The following is a 24,161-nucleotide window of genomic DNA, read 5'->3' as shown; positions in this document are numbered from 1 at the left end:
AAGAGAATATAGATCAACCAATTATAAACCAGTTCTGAAATAGCTCAAAGGTGCTCAAAGGAGTTGGAAAGCATATATAGACAGAGTTGACAGGGTCAACAGCCGAGAGGAAGAAGAGGCCAAGGACAAAGCTGCATATCAGATGAAATAATGTTGTCAATCATGGCCTTATAATGGCTGAAGGGTGCAGCTAAAAATTGGGAGATTGACCATATCCTCAATAATTCAAACATTTTGAAACAGTCTCTTTCAATCAATATCCCACATACAGTAATGTGTAAATTTGTACTTTTGAAAGGAAATATGGCATACATAAGAAGTGCAGCCTTCTGCATTTCAGTACAGTAACTGTCATCCAAACTGTTGCCATAGTTTACATCAGCTAATACTAACAGAGTGCACTGTTACACTTCACACTACTGTAATGCATTCGTACAAAAATAAATGTACTGTATAAATACAAATGTTCATATACTTTTTTCTATGTACTATTGACTCTTCTCAACAAATATATTTTTTTTTTTTTTTTATAAAACCTTAATTTCCATGGTTGACTCTCATGGTGAAAAAACAACTAAACATTTTGACCAGTGTGGCTCACACAATGACAAAAATACTTTATATTTTGGTGGCCTTGGCCACATTACCGACACGATAACTAGGTTTTGAAGCATGAATGAAATGTTTTTGGTGAGTAACTACATTTTGCAGACATGCAATAAAGTTCTGAATTTCCAGCAAACAGTTGTGATATTTGCACTAACAGTTTAGAGAATGTTAGGACTGTTTTGAAAAATGTGCCAAAGCAATTGAGAAAAACTGTAATACTGTAAAGCTGCTTTGAGACAATCTGTATTGTTAAAAGCGCTATATAAATAAAAGTGACTTGACGAGTGTGTAAATAAATTAGGAACAACAACGGAGTGTCTTTTAAAAGCCCTCTTTCCCCCACGGATTCATATCTAAAGTTGACAGTTTAACAGCTGAGTCTAAACCTCCGTTACCAATTCAGAAACGTCACTTTAGAACTAGTAACGAAGGAACGATGAATTGCTTCATTAAAAGCTTCTTGTATTACTGTATTAAAAGCAGTGTATTATGTGTAGTAGAGTGTTATGAGAGAGATGGACTGAGCGAGTGTGATTACCTGCATCTGATACAGCATTCATTCTTCAGATCAATCTCATATTCACAATAAACATTACTTTGAATATCTGCTCAGGAAAGCAATATATTTGCAGTACTATCCTTTCATCTGTTAAGGGTGGTATAAAATATAACATGATGAGATAGTGCCCTCAGCCAAAACTATTTGCTCTAGAACACATAATTGATAAATGAGACCAAAGACTGCCTGTTAGATTTACCCAAAACAAAGTATATCTCATCTTTAACCATTACAGAGACCATCAGAGCCAGCGGTAAATTCCAGAAGATCTGGCTGAGGTGAGGCGCTCTCTCTGCGGGTTCATGAGCGCTGAACGACCGCTGTCCTGGACCTCACGTCTCTGAAAACATCTAAGCAAATGTTCAAATAGAATTTATCTTTATTAACAAGCTGCATATTTGAAGTCTAAACAACTACTTTCTTGCCAAAAAATCTATTAAAACTACATTCCATGACACAAAAACAATATTATTTTTAAAATTATACTGGATTTGGGCATCTGCCATGACATCGTTTGTGAGAAATACAATAAGCGGAGTGATGCAAACAGAGAAGCTGTTCTGTTATCACTCTAATATCACACTCTTATCAGCCAATCAGATTCGAGGACCAGAAAGAACTATTGTATAAAATAGTATATAAGTAATCAAATAACAGAGGTAACGTTTTGTCTTGTAGCGTTCTGGCACACTTCCACAGCCGTGATCCAGCCAGATGTCATTTCAGATCCCCGACCGAGCTTTAGTGTACTTACTAATGTTCCTTCTGATTATTCAGAGAAACACTGAGCCCTTCTCCGTCATTACTCTGTTTCCTTTGTGCAGCTGACAATAAAGCACATTAAAGCTCAACACACAGAGAGTGTGTAATTTAGCGAGATCACTGACTCAAGGTCATTAGTTAAACTCTGCTGATAGGTAAAGGGTTAGAAAGCTCTAGGGGTGTGCCCGAAGCCGAATACCTTATTCGGAAAGACACGGATAATGGCTTCAAAACGAATAACAAATTTATTCGAATAACATAAAAACATATTCGGCAGACACAATCACATGTTTAGTGACAGCACTACATTAGTGAGGTCTGCGGTTGTTAAGATTTGTGCAATAATAATGGCTACTGCTTTGATAGAGTTTGACAAAGTTTCATACAGATAATATCATGGAGATCATTGCGTTTGTCTAATGAATGTGGTGTCCTCAGCAGGGGCGCCGTAAGGAGGGGGTTAGGACGATTCTAAGGGCTTCGGCCAATTTTCCCATCATAGTTCAGACGCGGGCCGGGCCTCGGGCCTGTTTTAGGCTTCTCCTTATTTTTATATTTTAGACATCCATCAATTAGTGATGAAAAAATTGCCGCGCTGGAAACAACACGAGAGCATGCCGCGACTGAGAGCGGCTCGACGGTGTTTAGAGTCCCGCAGCAGCAGAGAGCCGTCAGCAGCTGAAGAGTTCTGCTTCAAATACATGCAATAAAGCTTTCCGTAAAGCCCCAGTAAAAGTCATTACCATCAATGTGTCCGGGCGGAATAGTAAGAAGATAATTTAATCTACTAATAAACAAGTGTGTTCTGTGTCAGTGTCGCAAAGATGAAGATGATGATCCTGACTCCCATCTCCTCATTAGATGTGCCTTTAGAGAGAAATGCATCTTAACGGATTATAATGAAAGAGTTTTTCTTTTTGTTTTTGATTTGATTTATTTCATTAAGAGGTAATTTAAAGCTTTCTATAGATATATTTGTCTGTGAGGCATGTATTCGCTGACCTTGATTCATTTTGGTGAAGCGCTCCTGTTCAAGACGAGACGGCAGAAAGCGCATCATGGTTTTCTTTATTTTATAAAATGATTTTATATATTTTATCAAATGTTTTGTTGATATTGAGAGTGCACACAAATAAATGTAGACCCTTTACAGTTCTGAATGATGGATTACTCTTTCTTTTATGAGCAAAAATTATAGCGTAATTTGTTTCCATTGAAAAAACTGCAATTGGTGGCTCCATGAACTACTGATGCAGCGCACATTTATCTAGGTTTAACGTTTAAACATTGTTATATGCTTGAACTGTTTTAGTATATTTAGATTTTATTTTAGGCAAGTCCTGATGATTTGAGAAGGCTAAATTGATCAAGCATGGTTTTGATTACCCCGCGGGTCTGTCGTTGGCCGCTTGGTCGTTACTTTAAGAAAGAAAAATTAATTATTTAACGAACACAAAATGCTCCAAACGTTTTTCTAAATTAACTTAATAAAAAAACGAAACTAAATATAAGTTCAAATTTTACTTTTGAACATGACACATTTCCGGAGGTCTGGAGCTCAGCTGGCTCTGGATGTGTGAAGTGAACGAGTGTAAGCTAGCCGATATGAATGAAATGAGCGCAAGCCGTGTTGGGGTCTCTGCGCGTCTCTCAGAAATGAGAGCTTTGTCTGGAGTTATATCAACTAACTTGACAAAAATATCCTAAAAACGGTCCTAACATTTAATTATACAAGACGAAGAAAAAGCGATGTTTGGTTAAGGCTTTTGGAGGGTCCAAATGATTTGTTGTGCTCTGTTGATAAAATACTCGTAAATTGTACACAAAGTTTCACTGGAAAACAAGAAGAATAAAGTTATTGTTCTCTTTTGATCAACATTTTCTGTAGTTTTAAATAGAACATATTTACAAAGTCAAAAAAAATAATACTTTCTTTAGTTAGCCTATACAGTGCATATTTGTTAAATGAAAACTACGAATCAAACAGATTTGCTTTTAAAATGGTATTTCCATGTAATTTGACGGACTTCCGGTTTAACCCACGCCCACTTCCGGATCCATCCGAATACAGATACAGATACAAATAATGGCTCCGCTGCACACCCCTAGAAAGCTCTTATATGAAGTTAAATTATATTTTCTGTTCAGAGTCATTTTAATGTGAACGAGTTGAGAAAGTGTATAATGACTGCAGAGCACTGCTGAAACTCAAGGCTGTCCTATGATCCGCTGCATATTTATGACTCTTGCTTTCATGCGTTTCCATTATTCATGATAAGAACTTAATAGAAGCTGGAGGGGACACAAAACAAAGTCTCTCTGAGTTTGTGATTCAATCTGGCGTACACATTGGTCTTTGCATGATTGTTTTTAATAGCTTGTGTTTGGATGTGAGCGGATATCACAAACAGCCCTGCATATACACCTGTAGAGAGAGACGAGAGCTGCCGTCGCCTCCAATCACACGCCGCTCCTGCGGCCTGACAGGGCATTCTGGGTAATTGGCTCTGGCTAAATTGCAGCAGCATCTGGGGTCACGCACAGATCAGGCCGATTCGAAGCGAACGGGAGACTAGCGGAAGCAAGCTCAGGACAGCACACGCCACATCAGTGTGACGGTTTCACGCGGCACACACACGATCACATGTGAAGTGCAGCTCATGGTTAATTACAGTTATTCGCCGAGCGCTCGGACTCTTAGCCATTAATGAAGCGCTGAACGTTATCCTGAATCACAGAAAATCAAGTACTGTGTAGTGAGCATATAATACCATCTAAATATAGACTACAGACAAAAACAGCAAACTACTGCTGGAAAACATCATCTGTGGTGTTATCAAAAACTAATAATAGCAATAATAACAATAATATTAATTGTATACATAGTTTAAAATGGTTTAATTAATTAACCCATTTTTCAGTCACTGGTCTTGCTGTAAACTGACAACACAAAGCGTGACTCAATATGAGAAATGATTTGAAGGGACAAAGTTTCCAGGAGGGAAGATGAAAAGCTTTGTCATGTTGATTTTATTGTGAGACTGAGATGAATGTAGATGAAAGTCTCATTCTGAAACGGATTAGAACATCAAATCCATCCTGCAGTTATTAGCGATTCACGTCGGGATGTGTGTGTGTGTGTGTGTGTGTGTTTATGGATTTATGAGTGCCATTCATTCATACACACACACTCTGAAATCTCCTCCAGTCACAGCAACACACTTACCTTCAGTGTCAAAACACAGCATGAAACAACACACTTATTTAACACCTCTGTGTGTGTGTTTGAGTGTGTGTGTGTGTGTGTGTGTGTGAGAGAGAGTGTGTGTGTGTGTGTGCGTGCGTGTGTGTGTGCGTGCGTGCGTGCGTGTGTGTGTGTGTGTGTGAAAGAGTGTGTGTGTATGTGTGTGTGTGTCTGTGAGAGAGAGTGCGTGTGTGTTTGAGTGTGTGTGTGTGTGTGTGTGTGTGTGTGAGAGAGAGAGTGTGTGTGTGTGTGTGTGTGTGTGTGTGTGTGTGTGAAAGAGTGCGTGCGTGTGTCTGTGTGTGTGTGTGTGAGAGAGAGTGTGTGTGGGTGTGTGTTTGTGAGAGAGAGTGTGTGTGTCTGTGTGTGTTTGAATGTGTGTGTGTGTGTGAGAGAGAGTGTGTGTGGGTGTGTGTTTGTGAGAGAGAGTGTGTGTGTCTGTGTGTGTTTGAATGTGTGTGTGTGTGAGAGAGAGTGAGTGAGTGTGTGTGTGTGTGTGTGTGTGTGTGTGTGTGTGTTTGAGTGCTAGTAAACGAGTTGCCACACTTACTGAGGTTACAGTCTATCCTGATACAGTCTGGTGGGAGAGAGAGTGAGATGGTGAGATCAAATTAAAGGAAAGAGAGAGAGAGAAAACATTTCACATCCTTCAAAGTTGATTCTGCAGACATCTGAAGATCAGGGCCACCATCTGGGGACACGCTTGAGTCAGCGGCACCCATTCCCTTCACACGCGTGACAGAAGCACAGACGCTCCGCTCCTCTAGACCAGTTTGACTCGGATCAGACTGTCTGGACTGAGACTGCCCAACACTGACCAACACTTTACAATAACCACACATTAGTTAATAAAGCTCATGTTAGCTCAGTTATATACATCTACTGAATCCTATTTAATGTGATCAAACTCTGCTGTTAAACCTGTTTCACTCAATCTCCTCATGTCTTCTGTCTCTGGTTGATAGTTTAGAGTGTTTTATCCAGTAGAAGCTCTTTTAGTGTAATTGTTCATCTGCTGCAGTCGTATCTCCAGATGAACTCTTACTGGACTGAAGCAGCTCAGCTTTACTTGATTCTCCATCAATCATTTTCTAGATAAATCAGTGCGTCTCAAATCTGATCATCAGGATCTTTTGAGGAGCGTTTGTTTCCAGAAGCTTTACTTTCTCTGTTCCTCAGCGGAGGAATGATCTTCATCTCACATCTTCTGAGGAGCGTTTATTTCTCAGCATTGCATTATATGTTTGGATCATTTACATCTCATCTTACTGAGACATATTATTGAAGATATAGAGCGACCGCTGATATTTAAATCATTTTATGTCAGTATCTGTTATAAACATCTCATTGGTTTACATTACACTCTTAAAAATAAAGGCTCCAAAAAGGTGTTTTTGCAGTGATGCCATCGAAGAACAATTTTTGGTTCCCCAAAGAACCTTTCAGTGAACGGTTCTTAAATGAAGAACCTTTATTTTTAAGAGTATCCAAGCATCAGAATTCCATCATATAAATATCAGCATCTGCAGCAGATTCATATTTTTGCTCAGTTTGAGTCTCTGAATAAAATTGCGCTATTTAAAAAAAGAAAAAAGAAAAAAAAAGCCTATTTTCTTTAAATTCTTTCTTTAAAGGGGTGGTTGATTGCGATTTCACTTTTTTCATGTTAAATAGTGTGTAATGTTGCTGTTGGTGCATGAACAGTATCTGCAAAGCTGCTGCGCTGAAAGTTCAACGTAAGCAGAGATATCGTCTGTTAAAAATCAGCAAGTTTAATGCCTACAAAAACAACTCAAATGGGACTACAACGAGATACTTCCGGGTTTCATACGTAACAAACCCATAAATGTACATCAACCCTCCCTCTGGAACATGCAAAAAAGGGGGCAAGGCCATGTTCTGCGTCTTTGTGGAAGAGGAAGAGTTATAGTGGAGAGCTGTAGCCATGCCGTCGAAAGTGTGTGATTTTCACCCAGCTGTCAGGTCTTCTGTGTTCGGGCTTCCTACGGACGCTGTAGTTCGTCAACAATGGTTCAAATTTATGTTTGATTATGTTCCTGACAATTACAATCATAACTTAGCTCTCTGTGCTGCGCATTTTACGGAAGACAGCTTCCAGAATCGACACGAGTTCAATGATTCAAGCAGAAACTATCACTGAAACATGGAGCAGTTCTAACTTTAAAACCAGAGGCAGCAGCTGTTGGGCCACAGCCTGTAAGTAAGATTTAATCGTTTTAAATGTATTTGCATGTATAATTTCAGACGTAATGTTTTAGTTTTATCAAGGACGTAAACCAATGCCAACGCTGCTTTAGTAGCCAGTTAGTGATGCTATTTCGTGTGTCTATGACGAACGCGTGCAAACATTTTGGACCAAATTTGTAATTATGTACTAATTTTGTAAATGTGTTTTCCATGTATACTTTATGATGTAATTTTTCATGTAATTACTCAGTCATGTATTCAGTTATATTAAATGTTTAATCAGGAGAAAACCGTATCTCAAAAGCTAACAAACAGCAGTAGCATTTTCAAGTAACAGCGTATCGAAAATTCTTTGAGAGAATAATAATATATATGTTTTAAATGTACCATTCAGAAACGTTTGTAAGAGCCGTGTTTGCGGAGGTTCTGCTTGACTCTCTTCATTACCGCTTTCTGGGTCTGATTCTGGCTCAAACTGATACGCCAATATTGACACCATTATTTATATTTGACCGGAGCACATGCAGCTGTCGCCCGTAAAGGTAATGGGCGTGAAGTTTCTGGACAATGTGCAGTACGCAGTTTAGCCAATCACAACACACCGGCCCAACTAACCAATCAGAGCCCATTGCCTGTTTCTGAGGGAGTGGCTTCATGAATCAGGAAGTCAACCGGTCCTTCAAATGACAGAGGAGAAAGCGGCTTACAATAAAGGGGACATTTATGAAAAATAAGGCGTTTTTTAACAAACGAAACACGAAGACATGTTATGTTGCACCCCATAAACACAATCAAGCAAAGAAAAATGGCAGTAAACCACCCCTTTAAATGTTTAAAAAAACTTAAGTAAATAAAAAAAAACTATTATTTGCTATTTCAGGCATACCAGTTAAATGATATTAATAAATACAACTTTTGTTTTTAATAATCTATTAGTAAATGTTAAATTAACATTACTGAAATGAATCAATTCTTTATTAGTTTGAACTAATGGAACCTTATTGTAAAGTGTTAACAAAAACGGTCTGATTGATCGCTGCATCTCCTTCTGCTCACAGAGTTCAGTCACTTGTTGCTCATAATGATGTGTTTGGTCAGCAGTGTGATGAAGCACAGTTAACTGCTGTAACATTTCTCCATAAACGTGAGTGAGGCAGATGAGCGTGAAGCGCTGCGGTCTGGATCTGCCGCTGTGAATTGTGGGAAAGGGTTTCACTGCACTCCTCAGCCAGAAACACATCTATTGTGTGGCACTGAACACAGCGCTGCGCTTTACACGGAATAACCCCCAGGAGAGCCGAGTGTGTGTGTGTGTGTGTGTGTGTGTGTGAGGCTGTATCTGCGGCCCAGGCTGAGGAGCGTCTCAATGTGTCAACCGCTACAGAATAGTGATCACAAACAGCCAGAGACCGCCTCACCGCCGCCTGCCGTCTATAAACCGCTTCAGGAAACCCTGACGCTTCTCGGCCAGTCACAGCTCAGCCCTCGTTAACTCTCATCTCTTCAAGGTCATTCTGCGCTCTGTGGTGACTTTACGTAACTACAACTAAATGCAAGATGTATGCATTTGAAATGCATAGTAAAACCGCCCAAATGTTTGGACACAGTTTAAACGTAAACTGATACATTAATGTGATCATATGTGTCAGTCATACATCAATGAAACAGGTCTGATTTCTGTAATAGTTCTGATAAACAATGTGTTTTAAACACACAATTATATATGTATTTATAATCAATAAATCCAATTTGTTTCATTCTCATACATTAACTAACTGAAAGTTTGTTCCACAGCTAGGTTATAGTCCTTTATCATTTTTAAATGATTAATTCATTAATAATAACAATAATAATAATGTCTCAAAAATACTACAAAAAAGGATTTGAATTGTTTATCTAGTATTATTTATTATGCATTACATATCAGGATTATTATTGTAACTTAAACTTAAACTTTAAAAATATTTTTGTTACTAGAAATAAAATAAACATTAACTGATATAAAACATTAAAAAAGATTTATTTCAGTTAGTTTCTCAACAATTCTTCATTTAACTTCATGTACTAAAATAACTAAAACAAAAACTGAAATAAATTAATAAAAGCCTGCAGACCAAAAATGACAAAAAAACTACTTTATTTAAATAAAAATAAAATTAACATAGAAAGTATACAAATATCATTAGCCATAATCTAACTATGCTCATGTATTTAAGTAACCTGAATATTTTTTTACAACAATTTATGCTGATTCTAAGCAATTTCAATAAATGCATCTAAAAATATGATTATTTAAATAAAATCAAACAGATGCAAATAGTAAATAATAAACTATGCCATGATTTTTTGAGTACAGAGATCTGGTTTATTTCTGTATGACTGACAAATATGCATATGTTTATTAGTTTGTTGCTGTGAAATTCTCCACGCAGCTCAAACGCATCAGTCATAGGCCTGATTATTAGAGTGGCGGTGCATTAGCAGAGCTGCTAGAGGTTCAGCGATGGAAGGATGAAGTCCTGTGTGAGCCGGACTCTGGCTGTTCGCTCAGGCCGCAGACAGACACGCCATTGAAGGGACTAGAGGTTCCTCTGGAGACTGACAGAGAGAGAGACAGATGGATGGAGGTCTTCCCGTGAGCTTTTCTCTCCCACCATGTCCTTTCCCAGGATGCACCACTGCCCTGTGTTTGCCTCTGCACCAGAATCAGACCCAGACCACCGTCCCCCAGACTAGAACTTGACTAAACTCTGCAGAAATCAGAGTAAAACACCCTTCAAAGCAGACACACTCAGTGGAGCAGCAGAAGATCAAACCCTGAAAGATCTGCTGTTTTGAACACAAACAAAGAGGCTTTACAGTGACATGTTGTAGTTTTACACTGTTCTTAAAAATATGAATCCATTTAAGGTAACCAAAACACAGATGCAACAAACTAAAATATTCTATTAGAATGTTTATTCATATTTTAAATGAGTTGTTATTTTTATATTTTACATTTGCAGGTTCTAGTCATTTTTATTAGTTGTTATTATGTCTATATACATTTTATGTATATAGTCAAACTAAATGAGAAATAAAAATAAGTTGGTAACACTAAACTGAAAGCCTTTATGTATAATGCATTATGAAAGTAGTTGTAATGCATTAATTATAAGTTGTAATGCACATTATAATGCATTGTGCAAGCTCATGAATAATTGTACACACAGTTAATACATTCTAACACTTACCAATTCATTGTTACGCTATGCATTTTAAATTCGGTTATAATTATTTACAACAATATAAAATGTATTACAACACACATTATGAATAATTATAATGCATTATACATAAAGGCTTTAAGTAAAGTCTTACAAACGAATTTAAGTTTTAAACATTTTATATATATATATCTTGCACAATTCTACTAGCTAAAAACACACATATTCCATCTTTATTTTGACCCTTTAACTCTAGCACTCTCTATTCTAATTCTATTTTATCTATTTGTTTTCTTTTTTTTATAAAAAAATAAAAAAAAACACCTGTCCCTCTATCACTTGCACTCTCTATTTGGTGAGAAACACTAGCTTTCTAGATTATTTTTGTATTCTATCTACTTGTTTTATATGCAGTATATATATATATAATATATATGTATATAAACCTTGCTAGGTGTATTGTGTTGGGCTAACTGAGACTTGTCATAGCACTTGCATTTTATAGCCTTTGGTTGGTTTTGATTGCCTCTGTTGCTCTCATTTGTAAGCTGCTTTGGATAAAAGCGTCTGCTAAATAACTAAATGTAGATGTGTCTTGCTTTAAGGATTTTTACTGAGAAAACACTGATGACACAGACTCATATGGAAGCAGTTTTCAGTCAGTAATAATAGAGATTTGGCTCTAATGAAAGAGTTGTTCTGCCCTCTGCTGGAGGACGGTGTGGTTTACAGGTGGAGGGCAAACACTGGCCGAGATCTTGAGATGGTTTAGGGAAGGAGAGGTCAGACAGAGACAGACGGGTAGTTACCGAGGTTGACGGTGAGTTTGACTCGTCCTCCGTCCAGCTCCAGCCGCAGTGTGTCGGCCGACTCTTTGGAGGTGGTGGCCATGAGCAGCCCATACGCCCGCTGGGACATGAAGCGCAGCGCTACATCCTCCGCCTCCGTGTGGAGCGTGCTGGGCATGATGACCTTCAGATACATGCTGCCGTCGTAGCTCAGCACCGTTGCCTCTGCACACACAACACACACACACACACAGCGTAAACACACCAGATAAACACATTCAACTATATATCTCAACAAGACCAGATGAAACTTCTCAACTATCTAAGATAATAGATTGTGTAAAAAATGTAAAAGATTGGATTACCAATAATTTCCTCCTATTAAATTCAGATAAGACAGAGATATTACTTATTGGACCAAAAAACAGTACACAGAATCTCTTGGATTACAATTTGCAACTAGACGGATGCACTGTTACGTCCTCTAAAGTCAAAAATCTGGGTGTTATATTAGACAGCAACTTGTCCTTTGAAAATCATATTTCCCATGTTACAAAAACAGCATTCTTCCATCTTAGAAACATTGCCAAGCTTCGAAGCATGCTACCTGTTTCTGATGCAGAAAAGCTAGTTCATGCATTGTGAACAAATCATTTTTGCTTAGATGGAACAGCAGCTACGCTAATTATGTCTCTATTTGTTTCTCTGTTGATTAACATCCCGTGGTAACTAGGAATGACAGAAGCTTCAGTCTGGATCCAACCCTTAAATGATCTGAGATGACCGAACACCTGAGAAAAGATGATGCCAACCCCTCAGAGGACCTCAGAGGATGCCAACGCTCAGACAACATACACAATTACCTAATTTTGCAATTATAAATATATTAAGGTTCTGCAATGTATACTTATATTGTGGAAACTTAAATTCCTGTAGAGCTGCTTTGCAATCATTTGTATCGCAAAAAGTGCTATACAAATAAACTTGAACTTGAACACAGCACACAGCACACACACACACACACACACACACAGCGTAAACACACCAGATAAACACAGCAGAAACACACATGAGATAAACACACACACCGTAAACACACAGTGCAAACACACACCAGATAAACACACAGTGTAAACGCACACCAGATAAACACACAGTGCAAACACACACTGTAAACACACAATAAACACACACCAAAAACACACTTATCAACACACCATAAACATGTGCTACAAACACACAATAGGAACAATAAACAATAAACAATAAATACACCGTAAACACACAACAAACACACCATAAACACATGATATAAACACACATTAACAAACAATAGAAACACATGATATAAAAACAGCATAACCACACAACAAACACATGATAAACCCTGGATTGTGCTTCTGGAAAGACTTTGAAACAGGTGGTGCTTCACACATCTACATCACATTAGCCTTAATACAACAATTACACATAAATAAACAAACGAATGAATAAGTAGGGCAGCTAATGTCAAAACGGTTTCCACTAACCGCATTTTTGAGATGTGTGTGTTCCTACACTATGTTTACTAATCACAAAAATGTAATCATATTCATTTTATTTATTTATTTAGTCATTTAGCAGATGCTTTTATCCAAAGCGACTTACAAATGAGGACAACAGAAGCAATCAAAACCAACAAAAGAGCAACAACGTGCAAGTGCTATTACAAGTCTCAGTTAGCCTAACGCAGTACTGATAATTATTATTATTATTCATTTTTATTTATTTATTTATTATTTTTTATAAAAAGACATAGATAAAATAAAATTAGAATAGAGAGTGCTAGAGTTAGAGGGTCAAGTAAAGATTTTATTTAATTTTATATAATATTATATATACAGATTTGTAAGTAATTATAAATATACATTTTATTAACAATATATAAATATTTATTACTACTGCAGAACATAGTTTCACGATGAGTATGTTGAAAGGCATTAAACCATTGACACGTCTGCTTCCTACAGTGCAAACACACACTGAACTCTTCTGAGTGTCCATCTTGTGCTTTGCTTTGATGTTTAGTGTAATTCTGTCCAGTGACGTGTGGTGGCAGTAAAACACTGCTCTACAGCCGCTTCCAACCGGCCTTCAGAGATCAGCAGCAGGACACACAGTAAATAATACAGCTTTACTTCACAGCACAACATCTGCCTTTAAAAAGATGGAAAAAAATATATTTAATAAAACAAACGGGCTTCTCTTAAACAGTCGGCAAATGCAGCCGATTCCAAGTCCGCCCTAATTACCCACCTGCTCGAGCTCTGACAGCGAACACTATGAATCAAATCCACGGAGAGAGGAAATATTCTGCATCTAAGGCCCTTGAGCTCAATGTCGGCGAAACACCCAGACAATCTGTAGATTCGGAGCTGAACTGCTGATATCAGAGGCGTGAGCCTGAGACGGAGCAGCTTGCACCAGCTGGTGTCGTTAAAGGCGGCACAGATGGTTGTGGGGAGCATCGCTGCTCCAGTGCTTCTCCCGGCTCGTGACATCGGCTCTTTCCCCGCCAACATGAATCAGGATGCCACAGCGAGCCGAACGCAAAGAAATGAAGCGCGAACGGCGGTGCTTTCGCAGCTCTGTGTGCGCCTGATAAAAGCGTCACGGATGGGCTCATGCTAGTGCTAAATATAAACCAGCTGAAAGATGCTACAGCGACAGAATGTGACTTCAATGCAATGTAACACGAGATTTACATATTATCCTGTCAGAGCTGGACAGCTGACCGAATGTTTTGCATGTCTTTTAAGTCTTGCCAGTTTAAACATTTTTCAACCATTTAATCACATTTAATCACATAGAAGACACAAACCAGAACGCCATACATTACTCACATGGTTTTCCATGTGCGCCTCATTCAAACCACGCGCGAATGCTGAATCAAGTACTCTTTCGCTGCTTCTTGCACTTGAATCAGCATATAAACACATAATTGTCAAAATGCACGTCTTTGCGAGTAGCATGGTTGGTTATGTCCTACCTAAGTGGGTGTAAATTGTTAACCCAAAAATAAAAATGTAAGAATTTGTTCATTGGAACCGATTTGGAGAAATGTCATAAATCTACAGAGAGAGCAGCCATCAGAACGAGAGTCCAAACAGCTGATAAAAACATCACAATAATCCACAGCACTCCAGTCCATCAGTTAACATCTGGAGAAGACAGTGTTAAAGTCTGCTTTGCTTGTATTTGTCTTGTAAACGCTGCTTGATCTGCAGATTTCTCTCCTGATTCAGACCAGAACACTTTTTCACTGGAGGAAGAGTTATTATGGATTATGGACTCTATAGTATTTTAGTTTAAAGCGTCTTAATGCTGGATTTGTTTCAGGTTTAGTCTTCTCCAGATGTTAACCGATGGACTGGAGTGGTGTGGATTATTGTGATGTTTTTATCAGCTGTTTGGACTCTCATTCTGACGGCACCCATTCACTGCAGAGCATCCATTGCTGAGACACTGATGCAGAGACACATTTCTACAAACCTGATGAAGAAACAAACTCATCCTGATCTCGGATGACCTGAGGGTGAACACATTTTCAGGAAAATTTAAATTTTGGGGTGAAGAATAAATTTATATTTAATACAGTGCAGACTCTGCAGTGTTGTTTTACGTTTGATTACTTTAATCAGTTTCTGTGCCTGAGTACCTGAGATCTGGCTGGAAACATTAATCACTGCTGGTTTTACCCACCGATCTCACAGTTGCTGCCCAGGAATCCAGTGCCAGTGCAGTCGCAGATGTAGCGGTTCCAGCCCTCCTTGCACTGTCCTCCGTTGGCGCAGGGGGCGCTGCTGCACCTCTTCTGGAGCTCGCGCGTACAGAAGCTGCTGACGCCCGGCACGCTCTGGATCTCAGCCAGACGCCGCACGTCGCGACTCTTGCCATCGATGAAGAGGTCGCGGACGCATCCCACGTAGCCATAGTTGAGCAGAGCGGTCCAGACCTCGGGCGGCAGGATCAGGCCCTGACCGCTCTCCGGCAAACCGCCCAGAAACATGTCGCTGTCCAGGTCCAGGATCTCGCTGCCCTCGTTAGAGCTGAAGGGAATGGAGCGGCTGTTGACGGAGATGGAGCCTAATGAGAAGGAGAAGATTCAAGATTCAAAAAAACATCTATCAACATGTAGCTATGTTTCCATCCACGCATTTAAAAACACACTCGATGTAAACGCCAAGATGAACTTAAATTAAAAAACTTACACGCACATTTGAGTAGGATAAACGTTTAATCCGATAAGAAAAAATGTGCATAAACTACGATGGAAACACATTTACCAAATAAATTCCTCCATGTGCATCATGGGAGTTTGCACTATGAGACGGGATAACTTGACTAGCATCTCGTTCACAGCATCTATATGATATTTTGGTCATTCTGAAATGCCCAAGGAAAGCCTGTCATCAAGGTATTTCTGTATATTGTGTTACACGACAGCAGCATCCACCTCCGAAAGCAAAGACTGCGTTTATTGTGTTTTGTCTGCTCGCTCTGAGGCACAAGTCATTTATCATAATTAATCTAATTATTATATTCAGTGGCTTGTCCTAGGTTTCTTAGAGATATGTAGTGCCAGTTTATCAGGAAGTGACGATTTTGTTCTCTTGGACTCGTTGGATGGAATATATATTTTCTCTATTCGCAAAGGTTTTATGCGATATTCCAGCTTTGCGCATAAATTTATTTTGAATCTTTGGATGGAAACAGCTATTGATAGAAATGTGTCTTAGGTAAAAGGCTCACATATACACAATACAAAGAAGCACACACAACAATCAAACCATGGTTAATCCACATAAACACCTATAAAATAAATAATAACAAACAGACACAAGATCCTGACACAAATGCTGGCCTTATTTAGAATAGAAATTGCTGTAGGAATAAAATGATTACTATAAGCCTTCCTTCTGGCCAAAGGAGTTCTAAACCGAGAACATGAAGCTGGAAGAAATAACGCAAAGGATGAGAGGGTCAGTAACAATAGAAGCTGCTTTTCTCTTTACAGCACCGCTATAGAGATCTAAAAGTTGAGTCTGTGGGTACACAATAATTTTAGATGCCTGCCTGATTACTCTTGATCATTTTTTATCAAGAAGCGTGCATGAGCGATATGTGTCTATATTTCGGCGTGAGCGCTGCTCTCTCGGCAGATCGCAGAGATTTATGACTTACTCTTAATTGTCTATTAAACTGCAATTACAGAACTGCTGGACTTTCTTCCCCACAGGACACACACCCACCTCCTATAGTTTACACTCGATTAGCCAATTACAGCAAATGGAGGCAGCCTTTGGCAGCGTGGATGGGGTTTAACGGCGTCTCGTTGGCCGCGCTTTAGCCATTCCAAACCCCTTCCAGATAAACGATTTTCCTGAAGTTTCCCTGAGATTTTCAGTTTCAACACATATGCATGGTAACAGTGTTTCTGTAGCTCAAACAATAGAGTGTGGCGTTAGTGACGCTGAGGTAAGGGGTTTGATTCCCAAGGAATGCATGAACTCATACAAACATTCAATGCAATGTGAGTCGCTTTGGACAAGTGTCTGCCAAATGCAAAAAGGAAAATAAATGCATTTGTTATTTCATGTGTATCTTTGTTCTGTTGTATGTATTTGTGCTAGTGCTTGTAATTTGTTCATTTGCTCTTAGTTTATTTCTGAATGTTTACTTGTCTTGATAGGTATAGGTTGAACTTTATATTAGGCTAGTAGATTTTACTGTGCTATTAAAACTGGAATTGAGAAACATGAGAGTATCTAAAACATGGGTGAAAAGCCTTCTTTATTAGAATACAAGGTTACATGGGTGAAAAATACCAAAAGCAGTAACTAGTATTATTATTATTATTTTTTTATTTTTTATTTTGTTGTTGTTGTAGTTTGTTGGGCGGTGGCGGTGAAAACTTTGATGATTATTTATACACTTCTCTAATTGACACTGAATACTTGCAGAAAAACAAATTAAATATTTAATGTTTCTGTAAGTGTTTTATTTAGATTTTTTTATATTAATTTTTTATTTAATAAATATATATATATTTTTTTAAGTATAGAGCTGCATGATTTGGTCCAAAATGTAGTCGTGGCCAAAATGTTAGTCATGGCCTAATGGATAGAGTTGGACTCGTAATCCAAAGGTCGTGGGTTCGAGTCTCAGGTCCGGCAGGGATTGTAGGTGGAGGAGTGAATAACCAGCGCTCTCTCCACCCTCAATACCACGACTGAGGTGAGACCCTTGAGCAAGACACCGAACCCCCAACTGCTCCCCGGGCGCTGCAGCATTGGCTGCCCACTGCTCCGGGAGTATGTTCACTACTGAGTGTACACTTGGATGGGTTAAATGCAGAGCACAAATTCCCAGTATGGGTCACCACACTTGGCCACAAAAACCACTTCCCCTTTCCCCTTAATTATTTTGGTATATTGTAATTGCAATTTGGGCTGCATTTCCCAAAAGCATGGTAAGCCTCCATTGGCTTCAATGGGTCTGCGATGTCCTTAAGCTTACGATTCTTTTGGCGAACACAGCCCAGGTTGTCTCTTCACATGCACAGACCTGCATGAATCACTCCTCACCTCTCCGTCCTTCTCTCTGGAAGTCCACGTGGCACCACTCTCCGTCGTTCACCTTCCTGTTGCTGGTCTTGAGCTTGATGCTGCCGGAGCCCATGTCCATCAGCAGGTAAAGAAAGCCGTCGAGCAGCTCCATGGCGAAGTAGTCGGTCTTCATCTCGCGGCCGGGCCGCTGCTCTTTGCTGCTCTGGGGCTTGCCGTGGCTGAACAGCAGCAGGCCGCTGGGCTCGGTGGTGCGGAAGTCGAAGGAGATGGAGCTGGTCTTCTTGGTGTCCCAGCGCGGCAGGGCGATGTAGGACTCGGGCGTCTCGAAGGTCACGGGGTCGAGGGCCGCCACATCCTCGCAGCGGAACACCAGGTCCCCGTGCAGACTGATCTTAGGGTCCCTCTCGATGGCCAGACGCGACAGCTCCAGCTTGAAGTCGTTGTTCTTGTACACCACCTGCAGGAGTGCATTAAACAACGCATGCTGAGAAAACACCTTCACTGCAAAAAACATGCTCTTGCTTAGTGTTTTTGTCTTGTTTTCTAGTATAAGTATATCTCTTCACTGTGGAGGATAAAAACAGGATTAATAAATGATCAGAAAGGCCGGTTCAATTATTGGTTTTATTCCCAATTTCTCTCAAGGTTATTGTGGAAAAGAGAACAAGGGCAAAATTGAAAATGTATTACGAAGGGCATCCACTAAACAGTATCTTCGGCGGATTTAAGAGTTCATTCAGTGGACGATTAGTAATGCCTCGGTGTTCTACAGAACAAGTTAGAAAGTCTTTTATTCCAACAGCTGGATGGATTGGTTGTGTTTGTTGTTTAATAATTTGTGTTGTTTGTAATGTACAGTGTTGGCAAATGAGTTGCCCCTTACAGGGATTAATAACGTTTCTAACTAAACTAACTAAATAACTAAACATTCTTGAATCAGGATGCATTTACTTGACAAGTAAAATGATTTAAGATATTGTTGTCTTGTTTTCTGAAACAATTGGGCAATTATCCAAATTTTGTTAGTTTTTGCTTAAAACAAGTAAAAATAATCTTAATTCAAAGGCTAAACTAAATTAATTTTCTTACCCCACTGGCAGATATGTTTACTTGTTTTAAGCAAAAACTAACAAAATTAGATATATATATATTTTTTTTCTTCTGAAAACAACACAATAGCTTGTCATTTTACTTGTCAAATAAATGCATCCTGATTCAAGAATGTTTAGATAATTATATAAAACAAGACAAAAATACTAAGCAAGAAAATAATTTTAAGTAAGTGTTACTGCAACTGCTCTGTACAAACAACTTACTATAGAACTTAATATTCATAAAGAAATTAAGCAAATATTACATATAATTTCACATATTAAGTACAAACTACTTAGCTAAGTTAAGTAAATTTAACAAAGCAAATAAGTAACTTCAGCTTGGCCAGTAAAAGTTTGAGTCATTTTTATTTAGTCAAAGCTTACTTGGCAATACTTTGATTTTAATTAACATAGCACCTAGTTAAACCATGCTTTTAAAGCGTATGTTACTTAGAAACATCTAAGTAAATAACTCATGTAGACATTATATCTACATAATTAGCAATGTGGATCTCAGCCAAACAGAGACTTCAATACTTGTACACAATACACAATGACTGTAATATTCTGTGCTTCATTTTTGAGTCATTTTGAGTAGAGAATGAACTCCAGATTTAACAAAATTGCAAGTAACTAAACCTAACAATAAAAGCAATGATAAAACAGTGTAAATGCAGCTGGAAAACAGGAAAAAAATCAACCTTATTAATTATTCATGCCCCAGTGCATGATGGGAACACCAGTATCAGAAAAGTTGAGTAGGTTTTAGTTCATTTCGTAAAGTTTATATTTATGCTTTAACTTCTACAAGCTTGGATTCAGTACCAAAATATTTCCAATATATTAATTTCCTTTTTTGTTTAATTATTATTATTGCCTGAAATAACCTTTTCATATAGAAATGACATTAGTTTTTCTGTAGTAGTTACTTGGCCACAGACTCTTTTTATCAGTGCAGTCTCACTGATTGTCTCGTTCATTTGCAGACATACATAGAGCCATGCAGAATCATGGTTTACAGGGTTTTAAGCATATAAGGGCAGATTCATTAAATGACAAGCTCACAGATTTTCACCCAGCCTTGTTTTAGTGTTAAAGTGTCAGTTGTACATGATGTCTGCACCTAGAGCAAGTTTATACTCCATGCTATGTAACTGATAACAAACATTAATTTCTGTCACTACAAACATCTTCAGCAGCGATTCTCGACGCAGGCATTCACAGAACAGTGCTGGAAGCTATATTTATGAAAAGGAGGCATTTGTTTGAGGAGAGTTGCACCAAAAATTCATTAAACTTGTAATTACTTGCAAAAGAATATGTCATCCAAAACAGGCAAACGAGCGAATTACGAGTAACCTCAATGGGAAATAAATAAATGACAGAAGAAATTACATTAAATATTAGTCTAACTGCTGCATTTAACACTCATAAATATCATTTCTATTCACATGGGTTTTTGCTCCATGGGAAACTAATGATATTCCAATTCGGCATTCAATGGAAAAAAAACGCATGCCGTCATCGCAGCCCGGAAGGTAATCATTGCCTGCGTCCCAATGTGCACACTATCCATCCTAAATTCTATGTGATATTAGTAATTATCAATACTATTTAGGGCAGATAGGGTGGGTAGTATGCACATTGGGACGCAGGGATTGTGTGATTATGAGGTGCCGGGCTAGATGAAAGTGAAGCGAACGCAGAGAGAGAGAGAGAGAGAGAGAGAGAGAGAGAGAGAGAGACAGAGAGAGAGAGAGAGAGAGAGAGAGAGAGACAGAGAGAGAGAGAGAGAGCGAGGGAGGGAGGGAGAGAGAGAGAGAGAACACACAGAGAGAGAGATAGAGAGAGAGAGAGAGCGAGAGAGAGAGAGAGAGAGAGAGAGAGAGAGAGACAGAGAGAGAGAGAGAGAGAGAGAGAGAGAGAGCGAGGGAGGGAGGGAGAACACACAGAGAGAGAGAGAGAGAGAGAGAGAGAGCGAGGGAGGGAGGGAGAGAGAGAGAGAGAACACACAGAGAGAGAGATAGAGAGAGAGAGCGAGAGAGAGAGAGAGAGAGAGAGAGAGAGAGGAATGCAAATAAATGCTCTGAAGTCAAATGCCTGCTGTATGCGGACGACCTGGTTCTGCTGTCCCCCACAGCCGAGGGTCTCCAGCACAGCCTGTTCCAGAAGAAGGCCAGGTCTCAGGGCAGCAGATACCAGTTCGGTTACGGAGGAGAAGTCCTGGAGCACAGCACCAGCTACACTTACCTGGGCATCCAGATCTCTGCATCAGGGGGCTTCAGTCTGGCTCTGAAGGTCTTGAATGAGAAGACCCGGAGGGCATTTTACGCCATCAAATCACGGATTAGCCAATTAAAATGACCAATTAAAATATGGATTAAATTATATCACGCAATCATTAAACAAATTCTACTGTACGGGAGTGAAATTTGGGGACCAATAATACATTTAAAAAATTGGGATAAAACTTCAATAGAAAGACTACAACTAGAAATGATCAAAACCATTTTAGGGGTCCATAGAGCTACGTCCAATGATGCCTGCAGAGCTGAATTAGGCTTATACCCCCTGAAGATAGAGATCCAGAAGAGATGTGTTCAGTTCTGGCATCACCTCCATCGATCTGATCCTGATTCAATCCAATGAAACCTCAGCAGAATCTCATCCTCGAAACACACTCGCTCTTCAGCTAGTCCATAAACCCAGCTCCTCGCTGAATACAGCTTCAACCCCAAAACCAGTATTAAACAAATTGACAAAAATCTAAGGGACACTCATGATGAATATCTAAAAATACACTTTGACCTTCAAAATAAACTCCAATGCTACTCAACCCTAAACAGAACCACTAAATGTGCCAGTTATTTCTTGATTAAACCATTTAAAGAAAGACAAATCCTCTCCAAATACAGATGAAGTAAGCATGATTTAGAAATAGAGAGAGTTAGACAAACATGGCCAGAGCGAGAGCAGAGCATCTGTAGACACTGATCTACAGCAAATAGAGGACGAGAAACACTTTCTGCTGATTTGTCCTAAATATCACAATGTGAGAGAAACACTTCTCCCCAGATCTGAAGCCCTGAGCCCATCATTTACTGAACTTACTGATACTGAGAAAATGCCCTTCTTACTTGAAGAAGATGATAACAGCTGCACTAGCTGCTAAATATGTATTAACCATTCACAATGATAGATGTTACACATGATTAACTTAAAACTGACTTTATCTTTTCATTTATTTAGATGGATTTTATTTATTATTATTATGTTGTTGTTATATATATGTTAATGCTTTGGCAACATTGTGTTACACAGTCATGCTAATAAAGCTGAATTGAATTGAACTGAATTGAGAGAGAGAGAGATGTATACTCATATGTGATAAGGGTACAGCGAACCAGTGTCGCTTTTAATGTTTTATCATTTATAATGTACCGCGGCCGCCCAAATCACAAAAGTTATTACAAACACTCGATGATGGTTTAAAGTGAGTTCTGAGTAAAAGTGCACTATTAATCTCATAAATTGTCTTATGTAGCATGATGCTAATGTTAGCTCTAATGCACCTGCAGAACAGGTCCAATTCTTCTTCATAATGCATTTCATCATAATACTTCATGTAAAGTCACAAGAAAATGTTTTGCTGTATTTATTTAGAAATACTTTTGATAATAGCTGGGTAAATGTGTACTGGGATTGAAGCGATGTGGCTTGGTAAATATTACATTGCCAGAATAAAGGCTGATAATGGCTGAATTAAAACAAAAGAATAATAAGGATAATGTCTCATACCTGGAGGAGATGTGAAAGCTTCTGTTTCCTGAAACTAGTTTGTCATGCATTTCTTTATTTCAACACATTTACAGGTAAATCCTAGTATTTTAAATTTGCGATTAATCGTGATTATTCGTCCACGACTGTGATTAACGCGATTACATTTTTTAATCGATTGAAAGCACTAATAACTATACATAATTATTAACAATAAAGAATTAATGGGAACCTCAACATGATCGCTTTATTAAATGTCAAACATTAAACACCAGCAGGTCTTTCTCTTTACTCCAAAAACACTTCATTTCAGTGTTTGAAACTAATTCAATGTTATGCAGAGCTAGAAATCCACTGCCCAGTTTCAGTCAATGTAAGAAACATGATTTACACTAATGGATTTTTGTGAATTTTACATATTTACATAATTTAGCATATTTACATAAGTGCATTGAGCACAATAAACTGAAGTAGTAACAAAATGTTCAGCAGTTGCTTTCGCTCATTTTAATTTAATTTAGCTGCTCAAGCAGCAAAACTATATTTACAGTGATAACAGCAATAACTCCACCCACCTGCCGTCACTCAAACAGTTAGCTCCGCCCCCAAACTCACGCCATTGGCTGAGCACACATCCTTACTTCTGCTCACACAAACAGAGATGATGCACTTCACCTTTGACCCTCAGATTGTGTTTCACTCATTTAGACCCGGAGGATTTTCTGCTTCCTGAAAATGCTAGTTACTGTGATTGGCTTGGACCAAAACTGATTTTGCTCACACAGGACATAAAAACTTACCAAAAAAACCTTGATCATTTTTGAACTTGTTTGGATTTTTTTCCCCTACCTTGTTAAACCTGTGGTGTTCCTGCTTATAAATCTCTGATTATGCCAAATCTTTTTTATCAGCCTGTTTTCTTCCAGTTAGCACAGGCTTTGTGTTTCTTTGTGAAACTGACTGGTCGTAGGCCTCACTGATCTGAGCTCATCCATCTCAGTTTTTTTTAGTTAATATTGCCAAAATTAACTAGAAATAATGCTTGTTTCCACTCAAAAACTGAGGTGCACAGCTTCAGATCAATGACACCCATGATCATCTTAAACAAAACACAAAACCTGTCCTAACTGAAAGAAAACAAGTTGACAAAACAGTAGGGCAGCTCTCATTAAATAACCAGCCTTTAATTGCATAGCCTAATACGTGCTCAAGCGCATGCATACTAAAGCTTGCACCGGCAGAAGTAATGATTAGGAATGTGTTAGGAGACTGCATTAACATTTGAATAATTTATTGATAAGTTAGTGTT

At 38.7% G+C, this 24,161-nt stretch overlaps 1 protein-coding gene across 1 annotated transcript in view; it reads right to left on the bottom strand.

The window, feature by feature from the left end:
• Positions 1 to 24,161, bottom strand: part of LOC306888454 (neurexin-2-like) — a gene marked incomplete at its 3' end in the record, with an annotated part of 552,351 nt that overhangs the window by 216,837 nt on the left and 311,353 nt on the right. Inside the window, exons 8-11 of the mRNA XM_079446766.1 lie at positions 18,000 to 18,438; positions 15,115 to 15,498; positions 11,395 to 11,598; positions 5,722 to 5,748 (exon numbers count right to left, since the gene is read on the bottom strand). Of these exons, the coding sequence (XP_079302892.1) occupies positions 5,722 to 5,748; positions 11,395 to 11,598; positions 15,115 to 15,498; positions 18,000 to 18,438 (1,054 nt within the window). The remainder of the gene's footprint in view (positions 1 to 5,721; positions 5,749 to 11,394; positions 11,599 to 15,114; positions 15,499 to 17,999; positions 18,439 to 24,161) is intronic.

This window comes from Barbus barbus, assembly GCF_936440315.1.
Source record: "Barbus barbus genome assembly, chromosome: 2".
NCBI lineage: Eukaryota > Metazoa > Chordata > Actinopteri > Cypriniformes > Cyprinidae > Barbus > Barbus barbus.
Note: the sequence above shows the minus strand (reverse complement) of the source record. Positions and strands in the feature narration are given on the sequence as shown.